This window comes from Pseudorasbora parva, chromosome 22 (genome assembly GCF_024679245.1).
Source record: "Pseudorasbora parva isolate DD20220531a chromosome 22, ASM2467924v1, whole genome shotgun sequence".
Taxonomy (NCBI): Eukaryota; Metazoa; Chordata; class Actinopteri; order Cypriniformes; family Gobionidae; genus Pseudorasbora; species Pseudorasbora parva.
The window spans coordinates 2927200-2953628 of NC_090193.1; the positions used below are offsets into that span (position 1 = coordinate 2927200).

Here is a 26429-nt window from a genome sequence, read left to right on the forward strand (position 1 = left end):
TACAAAATGGACTCGGGCCGAGTACCTAAACAAACTTGTAGCCAATCAGCAGTAAGGGGCGTGTCTACTCAGGGGCTTGTGCTCAGTGCACTTCATTATTACAACTTGGGTTGTTTTTAACCCAGCGTTTTTTAGAGTGTATATCACTGTCGCTATTGTCCTTGCTTGCTTTTTCTCAATACCAAGCCTGCAGTCTCCCTCTCATTTACTGAAGCTTTCGCGCCTCGATCGCCCCCCGGTGGCCGGTCCCAGTATAGCCACCCCTCTGTGTTTTCTAATGGACGCGAGACAAACTAACTTTGGGGAAAAAATATTTGAAGAGTAATTTTATTATTTCGTTTATGTCATTGAAGGCAGTTACCATCACGATGAGTGATGACAAGATGACAAGTGTTCGTTTTTAAAATAAGTTTAGTTTTAGTTAGTTATTTGATGCTATAAAACGGGGGGTGTGACGTCATGATTGACAGCTGTGACTGACGTCTTCTCTGAGTGAAGTTGTCACTGAGGCACTAACGGACTTTTTTCGAAATTTTTGATAGCAGATTGGAGCTTTAGCTTTAATTTCTACATTTCCATAACTGTTTATTTCACACCAACATAATTAATTGTTCTGCATCTCCGAGAGTGTGGGCGGGCTTTTGATATCGCAGCTGTACTTCCTGCTCTACTTCCTGCGCTCTACTGCGCAACTCCGGTCCCGAAATCGCTACTGCGCAGACTCGGTCCCAAGATGTCCGCGCCGTGCAGGCCGCCTGAAAGCTTCAAATCTGCCAAGCGGAAACGGATGATGTCGAGTTGTCCATATTTTTTTACAGTCTATGCTCAATACCTGCAGAACTTATGAATAACGTTAGCCAACCAAATTGTGGACTGTTAAGTTCACAATGTCTTATAAAAACTAACGCCAGCGCACGTTTTGTAAAGCTTTTACCTCACGTAAATTCGGCATATAAGGTTTGACAATCCCTAGTGAAAGCAACTACCTCAAATGCTGGCGTTTGTCAAGTCCAGCTTCGTATTGCCCAAGGTTCGAAAAACGATCAGGTTGGAAAAAATTTGGCACACACAAGCAAGTTCTTGCCCATTCTGTCTGGGACGTTACCTTCATAAATAAAAGCCATTTTGCTTTGGTTTCTTCTGAAGCTGGACACCTGTGAGTCTGTACTCCTAACACAGAGCAGGTGGCATGCCAGGATCGCTTCATTGTAAAACGAAAGGCACCTTCGCTCTCTAAGTACCAAATGGGCTGGGAAGAGAATGGGCGGTCATATTCAAATAACCAGCTAGATAACGTCATCGGCGGCATATTGAAACCGGTCACCGAATGACACTTTCAAACTGGCTGCATGTTTACTTTACAGCTTTTCTGAGCTGGCAGACGCAGTAGAAACCGAACTAAAAGCAACACAAAAAAAGCTACAAAAGTAAAATTTTCATTCTATGGCACCGTTAAAGGTGCAATATGTAAGATTGGCAGCTAGTGGTTGAAATGGGAACTGCAGTTCAAATTCCCCATCCTCAGACTCGATGCTCACGCCGGGTTGCCAGCCTGAAGACAAAACAGGAGCGAATGCACAATGAAACAATGACAGTGTAAGTTGAGTTAATTTATCCGTATTTTAATATGCTCTTGTTCGTGGAGATTATTTGATGGCTGCTGATGCTTTATGGGTCGGGTAGAATCTGTGATCTCTGACCCAGTTTATTCGCTGGCTTCCATTGCTATAATACGCTGTGTTTTCCACCAACTGGCAACCTGTGGTGTTAAAATGCTATTGGGTAAACCGGCGGCGTGCGTCATCATCGCACAGAGCAAAACAAAACCAGACATTCCCACACGGAGCACACATTTCAAAGTAGAATAACTGGCTGTAGCATTGTGCTTCAGAGATACAGGTGAATTTAGCATGCTTCCTACATATCAGCAAACATATTATGTTATTTTTATGCTTTAGTAAAGTGAAAAACTTACGTACAGCACCTTTTAAAACAAGAACTGTCCCCTCAGATCATTCCCCTCCATGGTTGACCCCTGAACTTTGAGTAATGAGAGCTAAAGGTATGCGTCTTGATCGACTTTATAAGTAAAATGACCTTCATAAGCTATTGCTTATTCAGGCTTCATATTGCAATATAAAGACACCACACGCTCTATCTACATTTGAGTGTTATTAATAGGGTTCGGGTACCGTTCAGATTTGAGCCGAAATGTAATAGAATTAACCATTTTAACCAACTGTATTTTGTTTAGGGATGTTTACCTCAATAACTATAAAGAAACTAAGTCATTTATAAAAGTGTTATTGACATTATGCCTTTTTTAAAATGTATTTCTATGAAAAGATTTCCCACAAGTTCTGTGTTGTGTATTTTCTGTTAATCAAATGAAGACATAAAACATTAATTAATACATTATTAATTAAACATTAACTTTTTTTGTCAAACAAAATGAGCCTTATACTTAAATTAAAAAATTAAAACATGGAAGAAAATTTTGATTATTACTTTTATTTAATTTTGTTGTGTTGCCGTGAAGAGATTTGAGTTTCCGTGTGTTTATGACGGTAGTTTTTCCTCAAATTAAACGTCACTTCCACAGTCATGCGCGACCTTTCCCACGTGATAACGTCATAAAGAAAAAGAACAACCACAAAGACGAGCATTTGAGGTTTAAAAGTATATAAATGTGTATTAGTGTAGTAAATGTGTGATGGTTGGTCTGGATCAGACTCTATTCCTCTGGGATCATCAGAGTCTCTGAAGCTCTTCCTCATTGATCTGGACCTTCAGCAGTTGGTTCCCATTGAAGTCTAGCCTGACAATCCAGACCCACATCAAGATGAAGTTAGGTCTGGGTACACACTATATGGGGAGATTCTGGGTTTGTAAGATAATGAAATTGAATAGCCTACTGAATATAAAATTTATTTTATGAACTTATACTTTATTTATGAAATAATTATTTTAAAAGTATTTTTGCATGGATGCTACTTTTTAAATATAGACTATATATTATATTATTTTAAAATCTCACGTACCCCCATTTGAGAACCACTAGAGCACACAGGGCCTGAGTTACACACTTTCAAAAATGAATTTATTTATTTTTTTTAATCAAAAAGCGCTTATTTTTTTTTGGGGGGGGGGGTTATAACAGCTTAGACAACATATATTTACATGTTTATCACTTTTAGCAGTGTTTTATGTAACTTTAAAGGGTTTCCTGTAAAATGACACCAACATTTTGAACCTAGACCACTGTGTGTATGTATGGGAGGCTTTTCAATTTGGGTCGGCCAAATCCAGGCGGAAATGGCACCAGACTAATTTAGTGTAAATACATTACTTTGTGTAAAACAAATGCCAAAGTGATAGGCTGACAAGCCAGACCCACATCAAGATGTTTGGTCTGGAAACTCACCATTGACGGCTCAATCTGAGGGGCGGATAAACGGTTGTCTTTCAAACTCCCTCTGCACGCGATAGGATAGCGCTACACCAACCAGAGCAACGAAGGTGAAACAGAGCTCGCTGACAGATTAAACATTCGCCGTATCCGGTCGGCTAAACTCAGACCACATCTTCCCTTCTTAAGAATGACTTCAGTGCCGTTCTTTGTTCTTTTCTCAGAGGAAAGCTTAACTCAAAGTCTTCCAGAGTCGCGGTCAAAGCTGATTCGAAAGGCCGCCGCCGTTCGCCAGTTTCTGTGTTTACTAGAAGCACACAAACGCAACTCGGCCGTCGTCATTATGGCCCCGCCCACCGGCTCTATACACGATGTGATTGACCCGGCAAGAGTTTGCCGATTACAGCTCAGAAGGGTATTGAGAGTTGCAAGACGACACATGCAGGCAGATTAAATTTGCTGCCGCTAGGGTGCGTCTAGATTTCTAGGCTATCTGTACGCTGAATTTTGAGCAGACTCAGAGCCGCTTTAGAGCAGCCTTAAAGGGATAGTTCACCCAAAAAATGAAAATTGTCATTAGCCCCTATCACACAGCAATACCAATGGTAAATTACCATAAAATGACCAGAACGACTTTACTGGTAAATACACAAATATGCTGTTCACACAAGCAACACGTTGGATTTTTACCTTTCACACATCGGCAGCAAAATACCAGTAAGTTCTGATGTCAGTCATCTTTAGAGGGGTCATGAGCTGGCTTTAAAAAACAATTATATTATATTATAATTACTGTAGTTTTTCATACTGTTTTATACTGTCTGTACTGTTTGTGTGGTTTTTACATTCAAAAACATCCTTATGAATAAGTAATAGGCTATTTTCTGCCCTGGTTTTGAGCCCCTCTCCTGAACGCTCAGTTTTTATGGGCATACCGCACTGAAACGTTGGAGGTAAATGCCCACTGCTGTGATAGGATAAGTTTTGCATATTATAATGAGTGTAGCGACTCAGGCGAATCAAACACACAATCGCCAGTTACATTTAACAAATATGTTTTGAAAGTGTGCTCACTAGCAGACCTTCCCCCAACACAGCAGAAGGAGATTCTTCAGTCACCCTGGAAACCATCTGATAAGGTGTTTTTATGGCCCCGAAAGGAATTTGGCCACATGAAGTTTCAGACACAAAGACACAGAGCTTTTGCCTCAAATTATAGACAAACCATCTATAAATGAACATGCACCCCAGGACATTATATGTAAACACATAACTGTCTTGTAAAATGTTTATTCTGTATGGTATTTTGCATATTTTTATCTTTGTCTTAACAAATTACTAGTTCAGATAACCTCATATATGTCATGTCTCCTATCAAATTAATGCTCACTTCACGACTTACACTTCCATGTATATCACTTATTCAGAAAATGCAGTGTGTGTTTGTTGCATTAATTATAGTATGAAGACTCAGAGACCCACTGAGTCGAACCTTCAAACAAAGAGCCATAAATCTGCTGAGGAATTTCCCGCCGGGAAATCCCAACACTCTCATTGGTTAAGTTTAACCCCAGAGGGTGGGACTACTCCCAGACCTTAAAAGAGGTGCTCGGATGCCCTCCCTCTCTCTCTCTTCTTGTTCTCTTACTCCGCTCTGTTCACTTCTCCTCTCTCTCCTGTGGGAGCCAACACCCACGGAGGGGGGGGGGGCTGGCACTCAAGCCAGGCCACCAATGCAGGCCCTCCAAGCAGGCCTCATCTCTTCCAAAAATCTTCTCTTCTACAATCCGATCTTCAAGAACACGAAGCATCGCTAAAGCAAACAGCCGCTTCCCTCCCAACCTCGGAAAGGACCGCCGGACACGCCGGACACGCAGAGACACGCAGAGACACGCAGAGACACATGCACACAAGCGAGAAGCCAAAACGAAACCAAAAAGAATGCAAGTATTCTATTTCTTACTGCTGTAAAGAGGGTGTGTTATGTCCCCGTTGGGATAAATTAACTCCGTGAAGGTCGTATTTGGTTGAACAGAAGGAAAGCTGTTTCTTACCCTCCCCCACTCTCTTTGTCTCTCTCTCTCCCTCTCTCTTTGTCTCTCTCTCTCTCTCTTTTATCTCTCTCTAACTTCAGTCTATTCATTATTCTCTTTTATGTATTCTTTCGTTAATATCTATACTTCTACTCTCTTGTTGCATATTTAGTATGTACTTTCTGTGTGAATTGTAGTGTTATTTTTAGTCTGTGTTTATTAAACCTCCGAAAGACATTTAATGAGTTGAATCTGTTATTCTGCCACATACACAAAGTCAATGAAACTTGCGATCTAAACGTTACCTAACTGCTTATGCTACTATGTTAGTAAAGTAAACTGTATGACCATTTGAAATATTGAACTTATCCTGATCAGTAAAGTTAATGTTTCTTATGCGCTCGTAAAGCAGTAATCCCTTTATTGAGAATTGATTTGAAAAGTCTATAACTAATTTGCAGGACAAACTTAGTAGGATAATTTCAGGCAATTTCATAAAGGGTTACTTGTATTTAATTAAACAATTTTCCCTATCGGAAAATTTTAATACGTAATGAACAACTGGCAAATTATATTCATAAATTCATGAATATTGAATATTAAATCCCTTTTGAGTTAATTATTCCCCGAGACATTAAACTCATGAGTCGTTGTTGTTACATGAGCTTCTGCTGATCGGACTGACTGGAGTCCAGCTCTGGAGCTCAGACTGGGGCAAATGTTCATCTTCCAACAGGACAACAACCCTAAGCACACAGCCAAGATAACAAAGGAGTGGCTACGGGACAACTCTGGCACCTTCTTCAGATCTGGAAGGTCACTATAGGCCTAATTCTGTTGTAACAGACTCAGGTCTGTTACCATGTTCACACCACCTTAAGTACTACTACTACCCACCACTAGAGGCGCTAGGGTGCTTTAGAAGGTGGCATATTATTATATTGGTTACGTGGGGGAGAGGACGCTGGCGTCGTCTGTTCGCCGCTTCTCCACCCACAAATCATGTTACTGTACTATTAGATTTAGATTTTATTTTATTTCCTTATGTTTGTGACTAGTCTAACAGTCAGAGCTACAATTGGGGCTGTTGCTGATTGCTGGCAGCCACTGAGAGGACGTTGTTCCTCGTTTCGCCGTTTTCCAACGCTTCTAATGTTTACGTTTGAATTGCTGCGGTTGGTTGGTTCTGGTTTGGAGGACATTTGATGTTTCTCGCCGCGACTGCTCACTGGTGGTCTCCCTTGGGCTTAAGCTGCATGGTGGCTGAAGTTTGCACCGGGCTAGCGTCATCTGGGCCATCGTAATCGGCGTCCGGCATGATGTTGGGATGTTCCGCTTCTCGGCTGCGCCGCTGTTCCGTCCTGCATTGCGGCCGTGGAGCGTCTTGGACTTCTGCGCCGACCCCGGTGTGTCCACAGAGGTCCCCGGAAAAATTTTCTGCCTCCTGCATGGTGCTGCGGCGATCCCCATCGTTTGAATCGTCACGAAGACCCATCATCTGGTCTTCAGCTGTCGTGCCTCGGCGATGTCATCAGGACATACTGCCGCTGGGAGAAATTTAAAACATGGAGTGGACCACAGTGTGCTGCGGAGCTAACAGAGACTTCCACCATCAGCTGTTTTCTGTTCACCATCAGCTCTGTTTCTGTTCACCATCAGCTGTTTTCTGTCCACCATCAGCTCTGTTTCTGTTCACCATCAGCTCTGTTTCTGTCCACCATCAGCTCTGTTTCTGTTCACCATCAGCTCTGTTTCTGTCCACCATCAGCTCTGTTTCTGTTCACCATCAGCTGTTTTCTGTTCACCATCAGCTCTGTTTCTGTTCACCATCAGCTCTGTTTCTGTTCACCATCAGCTCTGTTTCTGTCCACCATCAGCTCTGTTTCTGTTCACCATCAGCTGTTTTCTGTCCACCATCAGCTCTGTTTCTGTTCACCATCAGCTGTTTTCTGTTCACCATCAGCTCTGTTTCTGTTCACCATCAGCTCTGTTTCTGTCCACCATCAGCTCTGTTTCTGTTCACCATCAGCTCTGTTTCTGTTCACCATCAGCTCTGTTTCTGTTCACCATCAGCTCTGTTTCTGTTCACCATCAGCTCTGTTTCTGTCCACCATCAGCTCTGTTTCTGTCCACCATCAGCTCTGTTTCTGTTCACCATCAGCTCTGTTTCTGTTCACCATCAGCTCTGTTTCTGTTCACCATCAGCTCTGTTTCTGTTCACCATCAGCTCTGTTTCTGTCCACCATCAGCTCTGTTTCTGTTCACCATCAGCTCTGTTTCTGTTCACCATCAGCTCTGTTTCTGTTCACCATCAGCTCTGTTTCTGTTCACCATCAGCTCTGTTTCTGTTCACCATCAGCTCTGTTTCTGTTCACCTTCAGCTCTGTTTCTGTTCACCATCAGCTCTGTTTCTGTTCACCTTCAGCTCTGTTTCTGTTCACCATCAGCTCTGTTTCTGTTCACCATCAGCTCTGTTTCTGTTCACCATCAGCTCTGTTTCTGTTCACCATCAGCTCTGTTTCTGTTCACCATCAGCTCTGTTTCTGTTCTGTTTTCTGTGTTGGTTGATTGTTTGTAGTATTCTATATTTTTACTTTTTATTCATATTCATACCCCCCCCCCCCCCTTTGTTGCACTTTGAGATTCTTCGGAATGAAAAGTGCATTATAAATAAAATCTATTATTATTATTATTATATACCCAGGTGGGTAGTAGAGTTAGGAAGATTTGTTGGACAGAGGAAGCATGGCTCACCTACTGTGTTGCCACAAACTGCTTTGAGTCCTGATTGGGAAACTTAGGTTTTATGCTCAGTCAAAAAGGACTCTTTGTTGCTACTAGCATTCCTACCACTTTCCTAGATTGCTGGGATTACCAGTTATTATCTATGCAAGTTCTCTGCCCGGTCGATCTCTTGGATCTTAAGCACAAAGGACTGTAAGGGATACCGGCACATCTCCCATCATCTACGAGACAGTCTTTTGGGACGTGTGGACTTTTTACGTCAAGTTCATCCTGAATGATGTTGAGCCCATCTTAGGCGGGTTTGTTTCTCAACCAAAACTTGCAAAGACTGGTATTTACGTGATTCCATTTACAGTTGTTCTTGCTGGTATGGTCATTGTGTATGTTGATTTCAGTAGGTGTTGAGGGTGTATTGTAAATGTAATTTGTTCGGTTTACTTATTTGGTTGTATGGGTGATTAGATAAAGTGTCAAGAGCACATGTTTATTCTAATTGTTTTGAGTGATTTATCCATGGTTTAAATTGTGTTGATAAAAAATAAGTTGGTGGTTCCTTCCCTAAAAATCAGACTTATAGCAGTCTTAAACTTAGTAGTTAAGACAGTTATACTGTGTCAACAAGTGATTTATGGACACGTGAATCTGATTAACTGACAATGTGTGGAAATATACCATTACTGTGCATTTTTTCTGAGCCAATCAGAATCATCCGCCTTGCAGTAATGATGTGGATAGACTTTAAAAACAGTATAACCGTTGGGACAATTGTATGTATAATAGACGAGACTACAAACTCCTCATGAGACTTCAGCAGAAGGCGGCTTCTGCTGATAATAATGCAAACTATTCTTCAGTAAGTTTTTCATTAATTGCACTCCTGACTCTTGGTCTTCATTTTCCGCTACTGGTCTTGGGTCCTAAACTGTTATCCCCTGACGCTGTGCACTGATGCTCCCCATCCAGTCTGAGGGAGCTTTAGAGGTCCTGCAAAGAAGAGCTTTGCTTGTAGCATCATCCTCAAAAAGACTTGAGGCTGTAATTGGTGCCAAAGGTGCTTCAACAAAATATTGAGCAAAGGCACATGTGACTTTTTTTTTGCTTTTAATGGAAATAAATTTGCAAAGAAGATGAGTCCGGTTCCCAAAGTGCACTGCCATCCGGCCTTCCACCAGCCGAGTGAACTCCTCCAGGTGATGGCGCTGGAAACCCTTCGATGGACAACTCCATCCATCCATCCATCCGTCCGTCCATCCATCCACCCATGTAATATTTCTATCAATCTGTCTGTCTGTCTGTCTGTCTGTCTTAGGGGTGTTACGATACACTCCAGTCACGATACGATATAAACCGCGATACGGAACTCACGATACGATATCTATCCCGATTTTTTTAAGGCAAAATAAAGAAGAGAGTTTTATTTATTTTACTATTATTAAAATAGTATTACTATTATTATTAGTGTATTATTAGTGTATTATTATCGGGACCCACAAATATTCCGGCATTGCATTATTATACATTATATTCAACATTATATTAAATGTTGTGGGGGTGAGACTATTCAACAGAGACCCAATATAATACATTCTGATCAACATGACAGAAGCAACTGAACAGAGAATTGTACATAATCATTTGCATGAATGTACCAAAGCATTTGCAACTTGTTCAAAGAAATGAGAAACTGCTTTTGTGATGTGCACAAGAGACACAATGATGTGAGAATTGAACAGGTAGTTTTGAGAATTTCAATTCTGATCTGAGAAATGTACCAAAGCGACTGAGAAAAACTATAACCGACCAAACTCAGGAAATATCATATTAATAAAGTATACTATGCACAAAAAATCAGATGAGCTGAGAATATGAGCGCAACACGTTTAATTACACGTTAAGTATTTTTCTTATAATGGTTTTCAATGGGAGAAAATGCTTAACGTGTAGCCTAATTTAACGCGTTTCGTTGATATTCTCAGCTCATCTGATTTTTTGTGCATCGTGTACTTCATTAGTATTATGTTTCCTGAGTTCGTCTCAGGACATTACGGCACGTTTTAGCGATGTCCCTGTCCCACCTCACTCGCTAATGCACTACACATATAAGAATAAAGCATCTAAAATGATTTAAATAATCATACTATCAAAACTCAATGTGATCTGGTGATGATGGCGCCCTCACTTTGAGGAGTGTGTGTGCGCTTCAGATGATCAGTGCAATCGTCACAGCTCTAGTCGCAAGAAAGCTCGGCAAAATGGCCGCTCTCTAACTGTAAATGTTTAGCTCATCCAAGAACTTTAATTCTGCATTTACTCGCTCATGTTGTTTTCGCGCCTCACACAATCATCTGAGCGTCCGTGTTTACTACAGTATGAGCGTCGGAGTAAATCTGTTCATCATAAGCCGTCGCTCGTGTCTCTTCAGAAGACTTGGATTCGGATTAGACACTCCATTAGTTATTTTGATGATGCCTTTAGGACATTTTTTGGATCTTTTAAGTTGGAGAAGAATAATGGACTATAAATTAAATCCCTCATGTTTCATAAAGAATATCTTCATTTGTGTTTGGAAGCTAAAAGAAAAATGACATGATGGTGAGTTCATGATGACAGAGTTTGAATTTGTGACACATTGTAAATTTGTGTTTGGGTGAATTATAAACAGGCCGACTACAGCAAGCTGAGCCTTGGATAAAACAACTCTATATCGCGAATCATATCGTTTCCATCAGTGATACATATCGCGATAAATCGATGAACAATATATCGTTACACCCCTTATCTATCTATCTATCTATCCATCTATCTATCTATCCATCCATCCATCCATCCATCCATCCATCCATCCAATATTTATAATCCATCTAGGAGAAGCATAGCCTGGATGCCAGCCGAATTTAGCCCCGCCCACAAAAATTTTCGGTCGGGCAATTGCTCCATAGAGGAGTAATTATCCCCGAACAGAAACTGTTCAGACCAATGAGATCATCAGGGCGGGCTTTAGCCGATGATGGACAGATGATCAACAGAAACTGACCAATGAGATCATCAGGGCGGGCTTTAGCCGATGACGGACAGATGATCAACAGTAACGTAATAATCACGTCATCAAAGGGGCTTGGATTATATTTGTTTGAATCCTAAACGGAGAGCTTGTTTGTATCTGCATTCGTCTCTCAGAAATGATGATGATGTTGGGTAAGTACTCCGTGTATCATTAAATTATTTTACAACACCGGCAAAGATCGTGTATTCCAGCCTGATTTCAGCGCGTGTGCAGACAGGGTTACCAAGTTTTTACAAAAAAACGCGGCAACTACTAGGGGGTTCTCCGGTGAAAAAATGGCGTTTGGGGTAAAATGTGTGTTATTTTGGCAAGGTTGCTGCTAAAATTCGCACTCCAGGGTCTATATATCCATAATAGTCGCTTCAACCCGCAGACATAGAAAACAACCCGTGGAAAAAACGCGGACTTGGCAACACAGTGCAGTTGAGCTCTGTTGACATTTGACAAGTAACGTTATGCGTCTCTTCGTTGCGCTGATTGGTTGTAGGTCTGCTCAATTGATGTCTTTCCTGGTTGGGTTGAAACACGCCCCATAATCACAGCCCAATGGAGCATCAGACTCATATTCTGACTAGAGCTGAGTATGACCACGTCAGGCTAGGAGAAGCAGGGAACGGGACTCAATCCTGATTGGAAATATTGGATGGATGGATGGATGGATGGATGGATGGATGGATGGATGGATGGACAGATAGATAGACAGATAGATAGACAGATAGATAGATGGATGGATGGATGGATGGATGGATAGTTGCTCATCGAAGGGTTTCCAGGCGAGGAGGAGTTCAGGATTTTACTCTCTGTCGCTTCTCGTCTTCTTTTCTCCTTCCATCTCCTCCTTTTCTCTCGTCTATAACCCTGGGTGCTGTTTTTTCTTCTTGGAGTCTGGAGAAGGCAGCAGAGCAGGTTTGGGTTCCTCAGAGATCCCTCATATATTATTTCTCTTTATAATCTTCGGTAGAGGCGGGCTGCGTGGCATCGGCTTTTTTTTCAACTGCAAAAGAGACGCAATATTTTAGTTAGCATCACATCCATGTCACAATATTTGACAAGACAAAAGCACGGGGTGTGTAGTGCTGGCTCTGTGTGGCACTTACTATCACTAGTGGAGGAGGAGCAAAAGCTCTTTCCAGTGCTTTCAACTTGGCTTCTTTCCTTTTCCTCAAACTGTAAAGGAGGGAGATTATCAAGAGGTCACACAAAACATAAAATGATGATCATCACAGTAGCTTCATCACTGTGTGTCATGAAGACATGTATTTTTATATCTTACATGGGATCATAGGCTTCAAAAAGCTCCCGTTGTTTTCTGCGGCGTATCAAAAGTGGCACGTCTTCAGTCGTTTTTATAATCCACTCTTCTAAATCTGCCAGCATTGCGAATGGATAGGAAGGGCTGCAGAAACGGCCGAAGATCTCCTCGTAAAACTCTGAGAGCTTCTCAGATAACTCTCTGGTCTGGTGAGAAAAAGCAAATTTACAAGATCAGTCTTTTAATACATTTGGATGTGTGTGTGTGTGGTGCCGTGATGCTTTTAGATGGGCCATGATGTCTTACCTTCTTTCTTATAGCGGCTGGGTCATATTTGCACCCCTGCAGGTAATGAAGTTGCTCTTTCATTTGTCTTATGGCTTTACTGTTCATCACTTCCAGTTTTCTAATTTGGGCTATCTGCTCTCTAAAGTCGTCTATCTTCTCCTTTCTGCACAAAAACACACAAGACAGAAAGATGGTCAAACACAGTTACTGTCTTCCCAGATTGAGAGTGTGTAGAAATCAAACACATGGTTGTGCACAAGAAACATACATCTTTTCCCTATCATCCTGATAGCTCTCGAGGACCCGCTCCTGGTCGTATATGAAGTTCAGAGATTCCTCCGCTATATGGTCATCATGGGCACAGAAGACTTGACTGAAACAGTAACGGAGATGATTAAAAACAATAACTCAGTGTCTGGCAACCAAAACTGAAACAAATCAACATTATAGGGATACTCCACCGCTTTTACATATTAAACTATAGCCGCGTTTCCACCACAGGAACTTTACCCAGGAACCAGGACCTTTGGGTGGTATTCGGTGTGTTTTGCCCGCAGGAACAGGGTCTAAATGAAGTTCCGGGTAAATATTTCCCCCTCCAAACGGCCCTGCTCACGAGGTAGTACTTTTTCAAAGTTCAAAGGCGGGACTTGGGCGCTGAACATGCTGATTGGTTGAGCTCACGCAGCATTTTCAGGAACTTTCGAGGGCATTTTATTTCATCCGGCATTTTTAAAAGTCTTGTGAGGTTCGGTCTACGTTCAGTAAATATCAGTCTTGCTCTCTCTGTCTGATGGCGCGCGTTCGTCTCAGCCATCTCACGTGCAATGTCCGTAATAGCTGATAATAATATACATTGTCATTTTAAATCTAGCTTTACAAGCTTTCTGAATATGCTGCTCTTTTCTGTCGTTGTTAATTTCCTCTTTAGTAAACCTATACATAACCAGCAACAACAACAAAAAAATCCTCTCCTCCTATTGACAGAAATGAGAGACGGATGAGGAGATGTGAGGGAGGATTTTTCAGCCGGGACTTTTTACTGCGCCGAGTCGAAGTACTCTCAGAAGTGCTATTCCGCCACACATTATAGTTCATTTTTAATCCATTTAGAAAAGCGTCTCGTTTTATTTTGTGTCACCATATGTGATCGTTCAGCTATCGGTGTAACTGTATTTAAATAGGGAAACGTGGAGGAGTTTGGTCGCTTCTAACTTGATCTCTGTTTGGTACCATAGTGAATGAACTGGGCTTAGTGGGCTAAGCTAAATGCTATCAGATCGTCACCGCGCGTCAGAGAGATTAAGGCAGGGCTGGACAGGTAATCTGGCATACCGGGCATTTGCCCGGTGGGCCGACGCACTTTAGGGCCGGTAGTGTTTTGTAAAACTTTTTTTTTTTGTACCACTGACAACATGCAGCGACAGCGGCCCATTGGTTTGTCTTCTGAATTGACAAGCCGAAGCGAGAGAGACCTCCCCTCCATATTAGGCACTATTTTTCTATTTATTTATTAATTAGTAGGCCTATTTGAGCGCTTGGAACTGCAAAAGGCAAATATCCGCACAGCGCAGCCGCTGACGAACGTACGCTGCGTTTAAATGCTGCTCTATACGGCACTTTGACTCCGAATTTAGTTTTATACAATTGTGTGATATGGGAATATAACAGGTTCTGTGTTGAATCAGCTGAAAACAGCCGCGAGCATGTGTTCATGACGAGGTGAAGTGGAAAACGGCAATACACACAAACGCTTCACTTTAACACAACCATAATTTACATGGCAGCTAACAGTGAAGAAATATGGTGTTTTGGAAGAAACATTTATTAAAAATGTTGCTATATTACTTCAATTAATATTGCAGAATGTAAATCACTTTTATAGAGGCTGTTTTCGACAGGTGATTAATTTTTTTTCTTAAAAATATAATAGTTTATTACATATGTTTTATATAGTTTTAGAGGAGCAAGGTTTTTACAGTCTATGTGTTTTACCCTGTGACTACCATGATCTTACATTTAAATTAAACTGGCCTACAGTTAAACTATAGTCTGTAAACAGTTTTAAAATCTGGATCCCATGGAATTAAAGCCTTTTTTCCTCTTTAAAAGTTTTACTAACTTTTTTTTAAAATAGATTTAATGAAATGTAATAGCCTCATGAAAGATAGATATCAGTGTCTTACTTAAATGATGTGTTAACTCTTGAAAAATTTTGTTTGAAAGATTGTTCAACCCAAAAATGTGACATTTACTCACCCTAATGTCATTCCAAACCTAAATACATTTATTTCTGTGTAGCATAAAATAAAATAATTTGAGCCAGTTTTTTTGTTCATACAATATTCAAATGGTAGCCTAACCAAAATGCCTTGGTTGCCAACATTCTTCAAAACATCTTATTTTGTGTTTCACAGAAGTCATACAGGTTTGGAACGACACGAGAGTGAGTAAATGATCACAGCATTTAAAAGAAGTAAATTTACTGCATCCTAGCTCAAAATCAGTGCTTTACTGCATTTCTTTAGGGCATTTCTGTCTGACAAAAAAGCAATATTAAGTTTATCTGCATTTGCAGCAAATTCGATAATATCTATCATTATTTGTCCTCGTCCTAGTTTTATTTATATACGCCAATTTAAGGCCCCAACCCCAGCAAAAACATTCACGGGGAACTCATGGGCCGGATGTGCTGGGTATGCCAGAGCCGAATTTTAGCCCCAGTCCAGCCCTGGATTAAGAGCACACACTGAGACGAGAGAGGTGTGTGTCAACTCGTCTTAGTTAAGGGAATAACAGTTTAATCTGAAAAAGCAGTGGAGTATCCCTTTAACAATGATGTAAAAGTAATTACGCTTTTGTGGCCTCCGGGTCAATCGGCTCTCTTTCAGGTGAAGTCTTTTCCTGGTCCTCAGACTTCACACAGATTTTAGAGCTGGAATAATGCAAAGTCATGGCGGCTTCGGGCGCATGTGTGAATGGGGTTGCATTGAGCTCTGCTCTTTCAAACTGAAAATAGTCCTGAATCTGGAGGGAGAATTACAAACCATCAGCTTGCTTGCGTGTTGCATTTGATCACACATCGCTGTGTGCTGACGTTACAACTTTACTGAGCCTTATTTTCATTTTAAAAATCATAACAACAAATACAGATTCTTTCAAGATTGCCAGAATTATTTGTGCATTATTCACCACTTCCAGCTGTCTCATGGGGTCCTTTATTTCAGCGTGTCGGCGGTCCAAGACCTTTTCAAACATTTCCTGGACCCAATCCGTCAGGCAGGAATATTGGAGGACCTCGTGCTTCATTTCTCTAACATGAAATTCCTGGAGAACACATGAATAGTCAAAAATATTAAAGGGTTAGTTCACCCAAAAATGTAAATTGTGTGATTAATTCCTCCTGTGGTTGGCCAGCCGTCAGACCTCCGCTCATCTTCACACACAGATGAAGATATTAGTGTTGTATCGGATCGCCAAATTCACGTGATTTCATCAGTTTGACACGCGATGCGAATCCTGAATCGATTCACTGATTCATAACCGTTCAAATCTTTGTTTTGAAATCGGCCATCACTATATAAGTCGTTATTTAGTTTTTTTGTGCACAAAAACTATTCTCATCTCTTCATAAATGATTGTAGAGCCGCTGTAGTGAGATGGGCTTTGTAACGACGTCTTTAGAGCCTTTATGGGTCTTGAGAGAGGAAATGACATTGGTGTCAATGAAGGCCTTTCTGAGCCATCGGATTTCAACACTAATATCTTCATCTGTGTGTGAAGATGAACGGAGGTCTGACGGCTGACCAACCACAGGAGGAATTAATCACACAATGCACATTTCTGGGTGAACTAACCCTTTAAGAGACAGAACTGACATCAGTGTGTCTTGTTGTCGATGTAATTGTAAGTGTGTATTTACCAATTCTCTGATTTGATTATATAAAGCCGGTTTCTCCAGATTTTGCTCAGAGACCCTAGACTTTAACCGCCTCAGCTGAAAAAGTAACTCTCTGAAGGAATTTTTCATTTCCTCCATGTCTGCTTCCGGCTCTTCTTGCACTTTTTTCTGCTCTTCCAGAAAATGCACACTCCTCCAAACAGGTTTCTTGTCCTCTTCCTCAGACACTTCAGAGTCACACACTTCACTGAAACAGTAACAGAGATGGCCATGAATCAGTAATGTTGTCAGAAGCAGAATCTTCACTGTGCATGTGCAATATATATATAATGTGCAATATATATATACACACTGTAAAAAAAGGCAAATTTTGAACTTTGGCAGTTCAATCAACTTGGATGTTTACGTTATTTTAACTTAAATTACGATGAACTGACTTTAAAAAATGAGTTACATCTTGTATAACTAAATTTTTTTTTTTTAACATTCCTTAATTCCTTATTTTGATGAGTTAAAACAATGTAAAAACATATGTTGTCATAACTTATTGAACATATACTTTTTTACAGTGAATATATGCTAGGGCTGTGCAATATATCGAAATTATCGAAATATCGCAAATGTACATATCGCAATGGCACGCAATATCTGAAAGATTTTAATAGGCTTCTTCAACATTGTGAAAAGTGTACGTTTTAGGTCGGCATATACACTGTAAAAAATTACTTAGAAAAAAAGTTCCCTGGTTGCCTTAAAATTGAGTTCATTGAAATTAAAATTTTGAGTTAATACAATGAACATTTTTTTGAGATTCGACAACCTTTATTAAAATATTATTAAAAGATTTTGTAAGCATATTGGGTAATTGTTTTATTTCTGATGACGCAGACAAATTGTGCTATTTTCATGATTTATCACATTTTTTATGTGGTTCAGATACAATAATATTTTGAGTTTCTATTTATTAAACAAATTTCCTTCATTGTATCAACTCACATTTTTAATTTCAATAAACTCAAAATTAAGGCAACCAGGTTACATACTTTTTTAAGTTAAACCAACAAAAAACAGCATTTTTTTTTACAGCGTAGCAGATGTACATCATATTGCAATGGCACGTAATATCTGAAAGATTTTAATAGGCTTCTTCAACATTGTGAAAAGTGTACGTTTTAGGTCAGCATATAACAACAGAAAATAGACTGAGCACACGACTGTTACTGTTACTTATCTCTGTCAACACACTTGATGAGTATTCATGTAAACTCAGTCGGTTATGCTTTAAGTGAACGATATCAGAAAGAAGCTGAATGTGTGTCAAAGAGTTTTTGGTATCTAAATATTTGCATTATATTTTTTGCTTGTTGACATTGATGTTAAAATGATTTTTGCTAAAACGCTGCTGGTCACTTTCAGCAGTTGTAGCGATGCTTTCTTGTCCCAGAAAGAAAGTGAAACACACAAATAATATCATTCTCAGTTTTAAAATACTATTTAAAATATAAAATTTAATTTAAATAGATTTTACACACTAATAGCAATATCGTATTGCATATCGAATATTGCATTATTTAACAAGATATCGCATTTTTCTTCAATATCGCACAGCTCTAACATATGCAAAAGCAAATCCTGAACTCTGAAACATGACGAAATGAAATAAATCAGTGGGCCCTGTTTTAACGACCTGAAGCCCAGCTGTGTTTGCCCCATTGTGGAGTCACTATTTACACGCGAACGGAAAGACTGAGCGCTTATAATAATATCATTATATTAAATGACACAGAAATACTGCACTGTTGACTTTAGAGCAGGTGTGTGTTGGTCAATGGTCAGTGGTTTTCAGTTCCTCACAATAGCAACGCTCCAACAATGCTCCTGGACACTCCTGGTTTAGACCAGACGCTCATGGGGGAAATTATATCATAGAAGAAAATAAATTTGAATCATTATGTATGAGAGTTAAATAACATTTTCCAAATTAAATAATATAATACATACAGAGAAGCATAATGGCCCGTCCATGACCTTAGAGGTCACTGTCCAGCTAAATGTCTAAATATAATGGCCTAGGCGTTAGGATGATGAAACGGGTTATTTGTGTATGTGCTCGCAACTTTTACCACGTGAGTGGAAAATTACAGAAGCAGCTAGTGCTGAGCTTGGAGGTCAGGGGAGGGTTAGGAATGGAAAAGAGTGTGTGTGTGTGTGTGTGTGTGTGTGTGTGTGTGTTAGCACTCTGCAGACATTCAGGATGGCTGTATTACTGTGACTCTTGCAGGAAAATAAATCTTAATAAAGACAATTGGCTAAGGTTGGTCTCTTATTCAGTGATGCAACTGAGTTCATATTTTGCCATAACATGCGCTAGTGCGTTTGATATTTAAAAAACGTTGTAACAGTCACTGTCTGTCACTTGTTCTTATTGACAGTGCTATGTTCATCCCATCCACTAGGGGACACCAGTAGCATCTATAGCCTATGAATAAAAGAGGAAGTAAAAGGGTGAGTGGTAGATTCAAAGACATTAGTTTATTAGTTAATCTGAGTAAAAATGAAATCAAGAGTATTATTAAAGGTGCACTATGGAACTTTCCGTCCACTAGAGGGCGCCTATGCAAAACAAATCGTAGTTTGATGACGCAACGTGTGAGCGCAGCATCTTGGGAGATGTGGTCTTCTCATCACAGCCGGTGGAAAATAGGACTCGGGCAGAAATCACGTTCATGCATGCGGTTATTAACATTACTGTAGTGTAAAGCAGAGCAGGAGCGAGTGTTGTAGGCGGGTATTTAAACAAATACCCGCCTCGCGAATACCGGGACTTTTAATATGAAGGGACGGGAGACAGTCGCCGGGCGCTCGCACTGATCCGCTCTTCCGGTTATGATTTTGAGGTAATGGAGCTCTGTTTATCATATTAGATACATTTAAGTGTGTTCAAAACGATGTAACGCAGATATGACGTGATTGACAGGCGACTCTCTCAAACGCAATGCTGAAACGTCCCGGTCCTTAGTTAAAATAGCAATTTTCTCACAATTTACAAATAGTTGGAAACATCTGGGATATTGTAGGTACTGAACTGAACAAAATATATAACACTGGCCTAGTGCTTTTTGGATATTTTACTGCAAAAATACTACAATAGTGCACCTTCAAGAAAAGGATGAAGGAAAGATGGCAAAAACAATGGGATGACGAGAAGAAAGGTTGATGGTTTTACAGGATTCAAAGGAAAGTAGGAGAGATGAGAAGTGCAGGGAAAAATAGAAGAGAAGAGATAATAATATAAGTCTAAATAGTACACTTTATAAAGTGAATAAACATGATACAGGAAAGTGTGAATTTTGTGGGCAGAAGAAACAGTGGAACATACTGTCAGAAATATGAGACTGAAAGAAGGGTTTACAAAATCTAGAAAGAATAAAAATGTGATTTATATTAGGAGATATTTTACAAAATAACTCAGGAAATTAATGTTATAATTTTCTTTCTCAATATCTAAAAGTGGCTAATTTATGGACTCGAATATAAGGGAGGACGTGTCATTTTGTTCCACACTCCACACCAGTCGGTGGCGGTAAAACACCATTTCGTTGTTTGTCAACCGCCAAAAAAAATGAAGAAGAAGAAGAAGACGTGGTAGGTTCAGTTTGAGAAACCACATGCTATCTGTTCTCCTTAAAGCTACACTGTGTAACTTTTTCAGTTTATTCTTAGCTAAAATCAGTTCTTTCAAAAATATGTGCTCATTAATGTATATTTACTACTTTCAAGTAATAAAGTATTCTCATTTATAATATGCCATTGAAAATACATACGGGTGAGGGGTTCGAATGCCGGTCGCCATGTTGCTCCTCCATCTTGAAAGTACAGTAGCCAAAGAGGGACATACCCGTAAATTCAAGCTTCGCCTTTCGCGTTTAACACTCGATGGCACCGTGCCGAATGTGAAGAGGGGGATTGCTTGAGGCTGCTATATGATGATGGAGGATCACTCTTATTCTCGAGGATATTTGCCAGAGTCGCCAAGGAAACGGAAAAGAGAATTAAGACGGCAACGCTACGGGCAAATCAACAAGACAAAAGTAAATATTGGAGCGGCCTTTCCAAGATGGAAAGATGAGGAGCAACAATTTTAAAAAGAACGCCGACGTTGCCTGCTTTCTTCTCGACAGGTAATATTAATTCAGCCTATTCGTGTATATTGGAAGTTTTATTGTTGCTTGGCTAATTATATCATGGTGTGCTGTGCATAACACTAGAACGACGTCTAGGATAGTTTTCCTCGCGTCAATGATGAAAAAGTATTGTTTACCTTATAACATAAATCCGTGTTCTATGACGGATAACATGAGATCAATATTTTAATTGCATTATAATTTGTTGGCTATATATGTAGGCACTTTAAATTTTAGTTATTTTTAATTTATTTTACTGTATACACAATTAATGTAGTCTAATCTGATAATGCTAGTGTAAGTTAGCTGTTTCTAAGCGAGACTTTCACCTTTACTTTTACATCTGTCCTGTAATCGTATTCATTTAAGACATATTATTGTACGATGTAAATATATTTCCTTATTATGACTAGCCTACACTTATGAATGCTGGTAGGTCATTAGAGAAAATGATATAGCCTACAATGTAAACGTTGCCTTACGCTAGTGATGTCGTACAATAGACAGAATAACGAGAGCACTGATAAACGTTACTTTACTAAGATTAGCTTGCATTCGTCTGGGAACCTGATAGCTGATGTTAGCAATGAAATGGTATAAAAAAAATAACGAAAACGTAAAACTATTATTCATTTTAAATAGATTAATTTGATCATGGATCATTTGGCAAATTAAATAACTGCAAATTATCATAGTTTTCAAAAGTAACCTCATCACTTGAAGCAACACTCATGGAAGAGGTCGAACTGGAAGCCACGAAATCGAAATGGAGAGGAACAGAAACTATTATTCACTGGATGGTCATATACCTTTACACCTCTAGATGGGGGAAAATATCACACAGTGGAGCTTTAAATAAACCTGGTTTGAGAAACTTTGGGTTTGCTGCTCAACCAGGATTTTTGTTACCTGCCCTTGAGTGCTGGATTGGGAATTTGCTTTGGTGCAGCAGCCCAAGGATTTTATTCCTACCCTCACGAGTTACAACCAGAAGGATAAATATTTCCTTTCATCGATACCTTTTTGCAGATGAGACGGTTCCTTCTAAAGACTGTTCGCTTTGACAAGCCCCATTATTCTTCAACTGTATGGGACGTTTCACATGCATCCATCTACAGCATTATTTGTGTGTGCTTTATCTAATGTTTGAGTGGTTATCAGCTTCGATGGTTTACGCACTGAAAACCCTAATAAGTTGATTGAACTCAATTGATTTGAGTAAACTCGTTCCCCCAATTCAATTGAGTAATGGAGTCTCCCAAAACGTGTATATTTAAGTTCACTTAACTTGGTGCTCACGTTCACTGTACTGAAATTGTTAAGTTCACCAAACTGGGTACACCAGAAGTTCAGTACACCATGCTGGGTACAACCAATCAAAACTTCAGCATGCATTGCAGCATGAATAAATTATACAATTATACATTGTGACATATTTTCTTTGATTCTTACTATTTGCTTTTACTTTTGCTCTTTTGAACAAATCAACATTTACCAAAGATGTACACATACCTCTCTTTTGAACGGAGTCTGGGATCAGCCTCACGACTGGCCCGATCATTTTTTGCCTTCTGTCCTCTTTCGGATGCGGCACTTTTCTCCAGATATTTATGCTGGGCCACTTTCATATGCGGTGGATACAGATTCTACACAAATGAAAAACTTAATGCACACACTTCACAAGCAGTAGATATTTCATACGAGACCCTGGAGCATGAAAACAGTCCAGCGTCTCACGGGTTTATCTGCGGCACACTGCCAAAAATGCTTTTCTTACTCAGTATTTTTGTCGTTTCTTGTCTAAATATCTAAAAATTCTTACAGTAAGAAACATTTACTAGAGAAGTAAAATTGTCTTGTTTTGGGAAAAAATAACTCAAAATGAAGAGAGTTTTTGCTTAAAATAAGAGAAATAATCTGCCAGTGGGGTAAGTAAAATAATGTTGATTTAAGATTATTTTTCTCACCCCATTGGCAGATTATTTCTCTTATTTTGAGCAAAAACTCTCTTCATTTTGAGTTATTTTTTCCCAAAACAAGACAATAACTTTTGCTTGTCTAGTAAATACTTCTTGTTTTAAGTATTTTTAGATGTTTGGACTAGAAACAAGACAAAAATACTGAGTAAGAAAAGCATTTTTTGCAGTGTAATATCCAATTCATTGTATGGATCCATTTTTGTTTATGCCAAAATTCATTATGATATCAAGATCATGTTCCATGAAGACATTTTGTAAAATTGTATTATTAGTAATAATGTATCATAGTAATAATATTGCTACGGACTTCATTTGGACAAATTTAAAGGAGATTATCTCAGATTTTCATCTTGGCCAAATATTCATTATATAACAATATCAATGGAAAGCTTATTTAAATTTCATTAGGACTGGTTTTATGGTTCAGGGTCACATTTAAAAAAAAAAATCATATTCATTATAACCGGAACAATCAGAATATATAACATTCACTTACTTGATAGTGGAATAGCTTTAAAGCACCGTACTTTGATGGGTCTGGATGCTGTCCTGCATAAAACATCACATTTATTTCATGTTAATATGATTCTCATGAAGGAACTTATGCTTAACGCCACTTCATACTCAAGTGATATGTTTTGAATTCAAACGTTACAAACCGGTTTTGTAAGTGCCAAAGATGGGAGGAAGCATGACAGACTCCAGCGGATTGAGCTCCTGTTGATGATAAATGAGGATACACACATTAAGACTAATACAGGGCTTTCATGAAGGAACATTTCAGATCTTTTGAAGAGTAAAAGAAGAGTTAAGAGTTAAGTAACTGAAATGTGATCTCTAAATGTAGATGTTTAAGGAGAAACACTTCAGAGTTTGAGATATCTGTCACTTTTTAATTCATTTTACTAAAAACAAACTTGAATGGTTTTGTTCAGAACCACTACAATAAGGAAATAACTTCTACTGCTCCTTCTGATCACACTGCAGAAAGGGATTTCTCTTTTTCCAGCACAAATAAAGATTCATAAATCAAGACACATTTACTTCAGTTGGAAAATGACATGAAATATAAAATCTTGTTTTATTAAGTTTATGACTAAAACCATAAAAAATAAAATATCTGCAATGTGCTCAGAAAGATCAGCTTCATTTAGAAGTTTTGACAGATGTTTGATGTTTTAATCATAAATCACTTTATTTTATATCTTTTTTAAGACTTAATTTACGTTTGCATCTCAAGTCAATTCATTAGAGCTGAACCGATAACTCTTTATATTTGAAAGCTGATAACCGATATATTGGCCGTTAAATCAAAACCAAATATTTATATCATTTTGAGAGCCTGATTACAAAAACAAAAGTCTCAGCATTAAAGTCATGGCCCACACACAGTTATGATGTTATGACAAAAATTCTCTTCGGGTTACTGACGACGACATTAAAAATAAACAGATATCGTCCAAAACCGACATGATGGCTGATATACTGCATCCCTAAAACGTATCTTGATTTAAACTTGTTTAGATATTTGTATTGGAGGACAGGACATAAATACTGAGGAAGACAATCATTTTTGTCCTGCACGCAACATTTATAATGCCATGACTTTATGAATCTAAGACTTTCAGCTCTGATTTAACATCATCTTAAGGCCTTTTAGAGGCTTAATATTAATAATGACCCATGATGGTTGAAAAAACACATTCAATAGTCGACTCAAAAAACTGATTCAGGATAAGTAATGATCCCTTTATAGATAAGACACATTTAAATTATGTTTACTTTACCTAATTAATTTAAGTTGTGTTGAAATGTGTTTAATCAGCCTAATATAGGCTGTTTAAAACTGAAGTTTACTTTATTAATTTGCGTTAAAACTACATGAAATATTGGGGTGCTAATTAACTGGGCAGTGGGTCTGTAGTTCCCAGCATGCTTTGCAAGGGACTGCGCTAGGAGAGAAGATTTATGGATTAAAGTGATATTTTATGTGTTTTTCAGTAAAAGGAAAGATGTCATTAGTTTATGTGTTTAATGTTCAGTTATGTTGGACATCGAGGAGTTTCTGTATTTGTGTGGTTATCATTATGCAGAAGAGTGTGTGTGTGTGTGTGTGTGTGTGTGTGTGTGTGTGTGTGTGTGTGTGTGTGTGTGTGTGTGTGTGTGTAGGCTGTGGGCACTTATATACAAATTCAATGGATGTAATTCCTGCTCTCAATTAAATATTTTTAGTTTGTCCAATGAGTTAATTTTGCATTTTATTTTTAAATTTTATTTTTTAAAGGCAAATTAAGTTGATAACAGTGTTCACCTTACATAATAAACTTTTATAAACTTAACATAACAATTAAGTAAACGGCACATATAAATATTATAACAGTGACAAATCCAAATGATTTGTATTTACTCAAAGAAATTGTGCCAGCTTTACTTGAATTTTTTTGTTCATATAACTAAATTGTTATTTGTAAAAATTGCTCAGTATAGTTGTGAGCAACCTCGTACCACATATTCTCGAAAGTAAATCCAACAAGTCATTTTTTTGAGTGTACCTTTAGGGTTTTGTACCTTAGGGAACCGCCCCAGTGACAGCAATGTACCTTTTTTTCTGACAGTTCATCCCTAAAATGTATCTTGATTTAAACTTGTTTAGATATTTGTATTGGACAGGACATAAATACTGAGGAAGACAATCATTTTTGCAATGCACACAATATTTAATGCCATGACTTTATGAATGTAAGACTTTCAGCTCTGATTTAAGATCATTTTAAGCCTCACACAAGCCGTGGACATATAAGCGCAGGCTTAATATTAATAATGACCCATGATGGTTGAAAAAAACAACACATTCAATAGTATGATAGCCTTCTTACCTTCACCACCAAAATCTTTTCCAGGTTAGTTTTAGGTGGTGGTTGTGGCCGCAGTCCAGGCTTGTCTGGGGTCCACACTGGCTGTTCGCTCTGAGGAGCAGGCCTAAATCTGCGAAATTTATATTTATACATTCTTAACTTTGTAATCACAAGTTGGCAAAAAGTCTCAATCAGATGCTGATAGGAAGTCCGACACTGATCAGTGGCTGCAGATGCAGAAGCGCGTCCGCTCTTTAAGCCTCCAGCGCTGTGATGTCACTGATGGAACGCGCTCCTGTGATGTCACTGCAGGAGATTGTTTTGATTTAAAAACTGTTAATAAAGATGAATGAGTGCATGAGGCGTTTATAGCCCAGCGCAGGGGTTTACAAACGTTACCATGCCAACGACCCTCAAATATGATGCACCTTTATGGGGGACCCCCTTAAATCCATCGATATATTTATCTACTTAAACTCAAGACCATTTTTGGGGATTTCCGCCTGGATTTGGCCGACCCAAATTGAAAAGCTTCCCATACACACACACACACAGTGGTCTAGGTTCAAACTTTTGGTGTCATTTTAAAGGAGACCCTTTGAAGTTACATAAAACACTGCTAAAAGTCATACACATGTAAGGAAATGTTGTCTAAACTGTAATAACCCCCCAAAAAAGTAGGCGCTTTTTGATTTTTATAAATTATTAATTTTTGAAAG

The 26429-nt window shown here is 39.0% G+C and overlaps 1 protein-coding gene across 1 annotated transcript; it reads right to left on the minus strand.

The window, feature by feature from the left end:
- Positions 1-12131: 12131 nt before the first annotated feature.
- Positions 12132-25863, minus strand: zgc:193807 (uncharacterized protein LOC555981 homolog). Its single transcript, XM_067432357.1, has 12 exons — positions 25732-25863; positions 23515-23572; positions 23352-23404; positions 22389-22522; positions 16714-16939; positions 15984-16118; positions 15646-15818; positions 13060-13164; positions 12810-12954; positions 12525-12709; positions 12349-12418; positions 12132-12245 (listed from the first exon to the last, which is right to left on the minus strand). Exons 1-12 carry the CDS (start codon positions 25861-25863, stop codon positions 12180-12182), a joined length of 1482 nt encoding a protein of 493 aa, XP_067288458.1. The 3' UTR covers positions 12132-12179.
- Between the last annotated feature and the right edge of the window lie 566 nt (positions 25864-26429).

What these genes read in the sequence shown, in the direction of transcription:
- zgc:193807 (XM_067432357.1), bottom strand. Translation starts at nt 25,863, where the DNA reads ATGTATAAATATAAATTTCGCAGATTTAGGCCTGCTCCTCAGAGCGAA. An exon ending in AAAAGATTTTGGTGGTGAAG is followed by an intron (nt 23,573 to 25,731) that starts GTAAGAAGGCTA and finishes TATCATCAACAG; the next exon opens with GAGCTCAATCCGCTGGAGTC. An exon ending in CTTTGGCACTTACAAAACCG is followed by an intron (nt 23,405 to 23,514) that starts GTTTGTAACGTT and finishes TGTTTTATGCAG; the next exon opens with GACAGCATCCAGACCCATCA.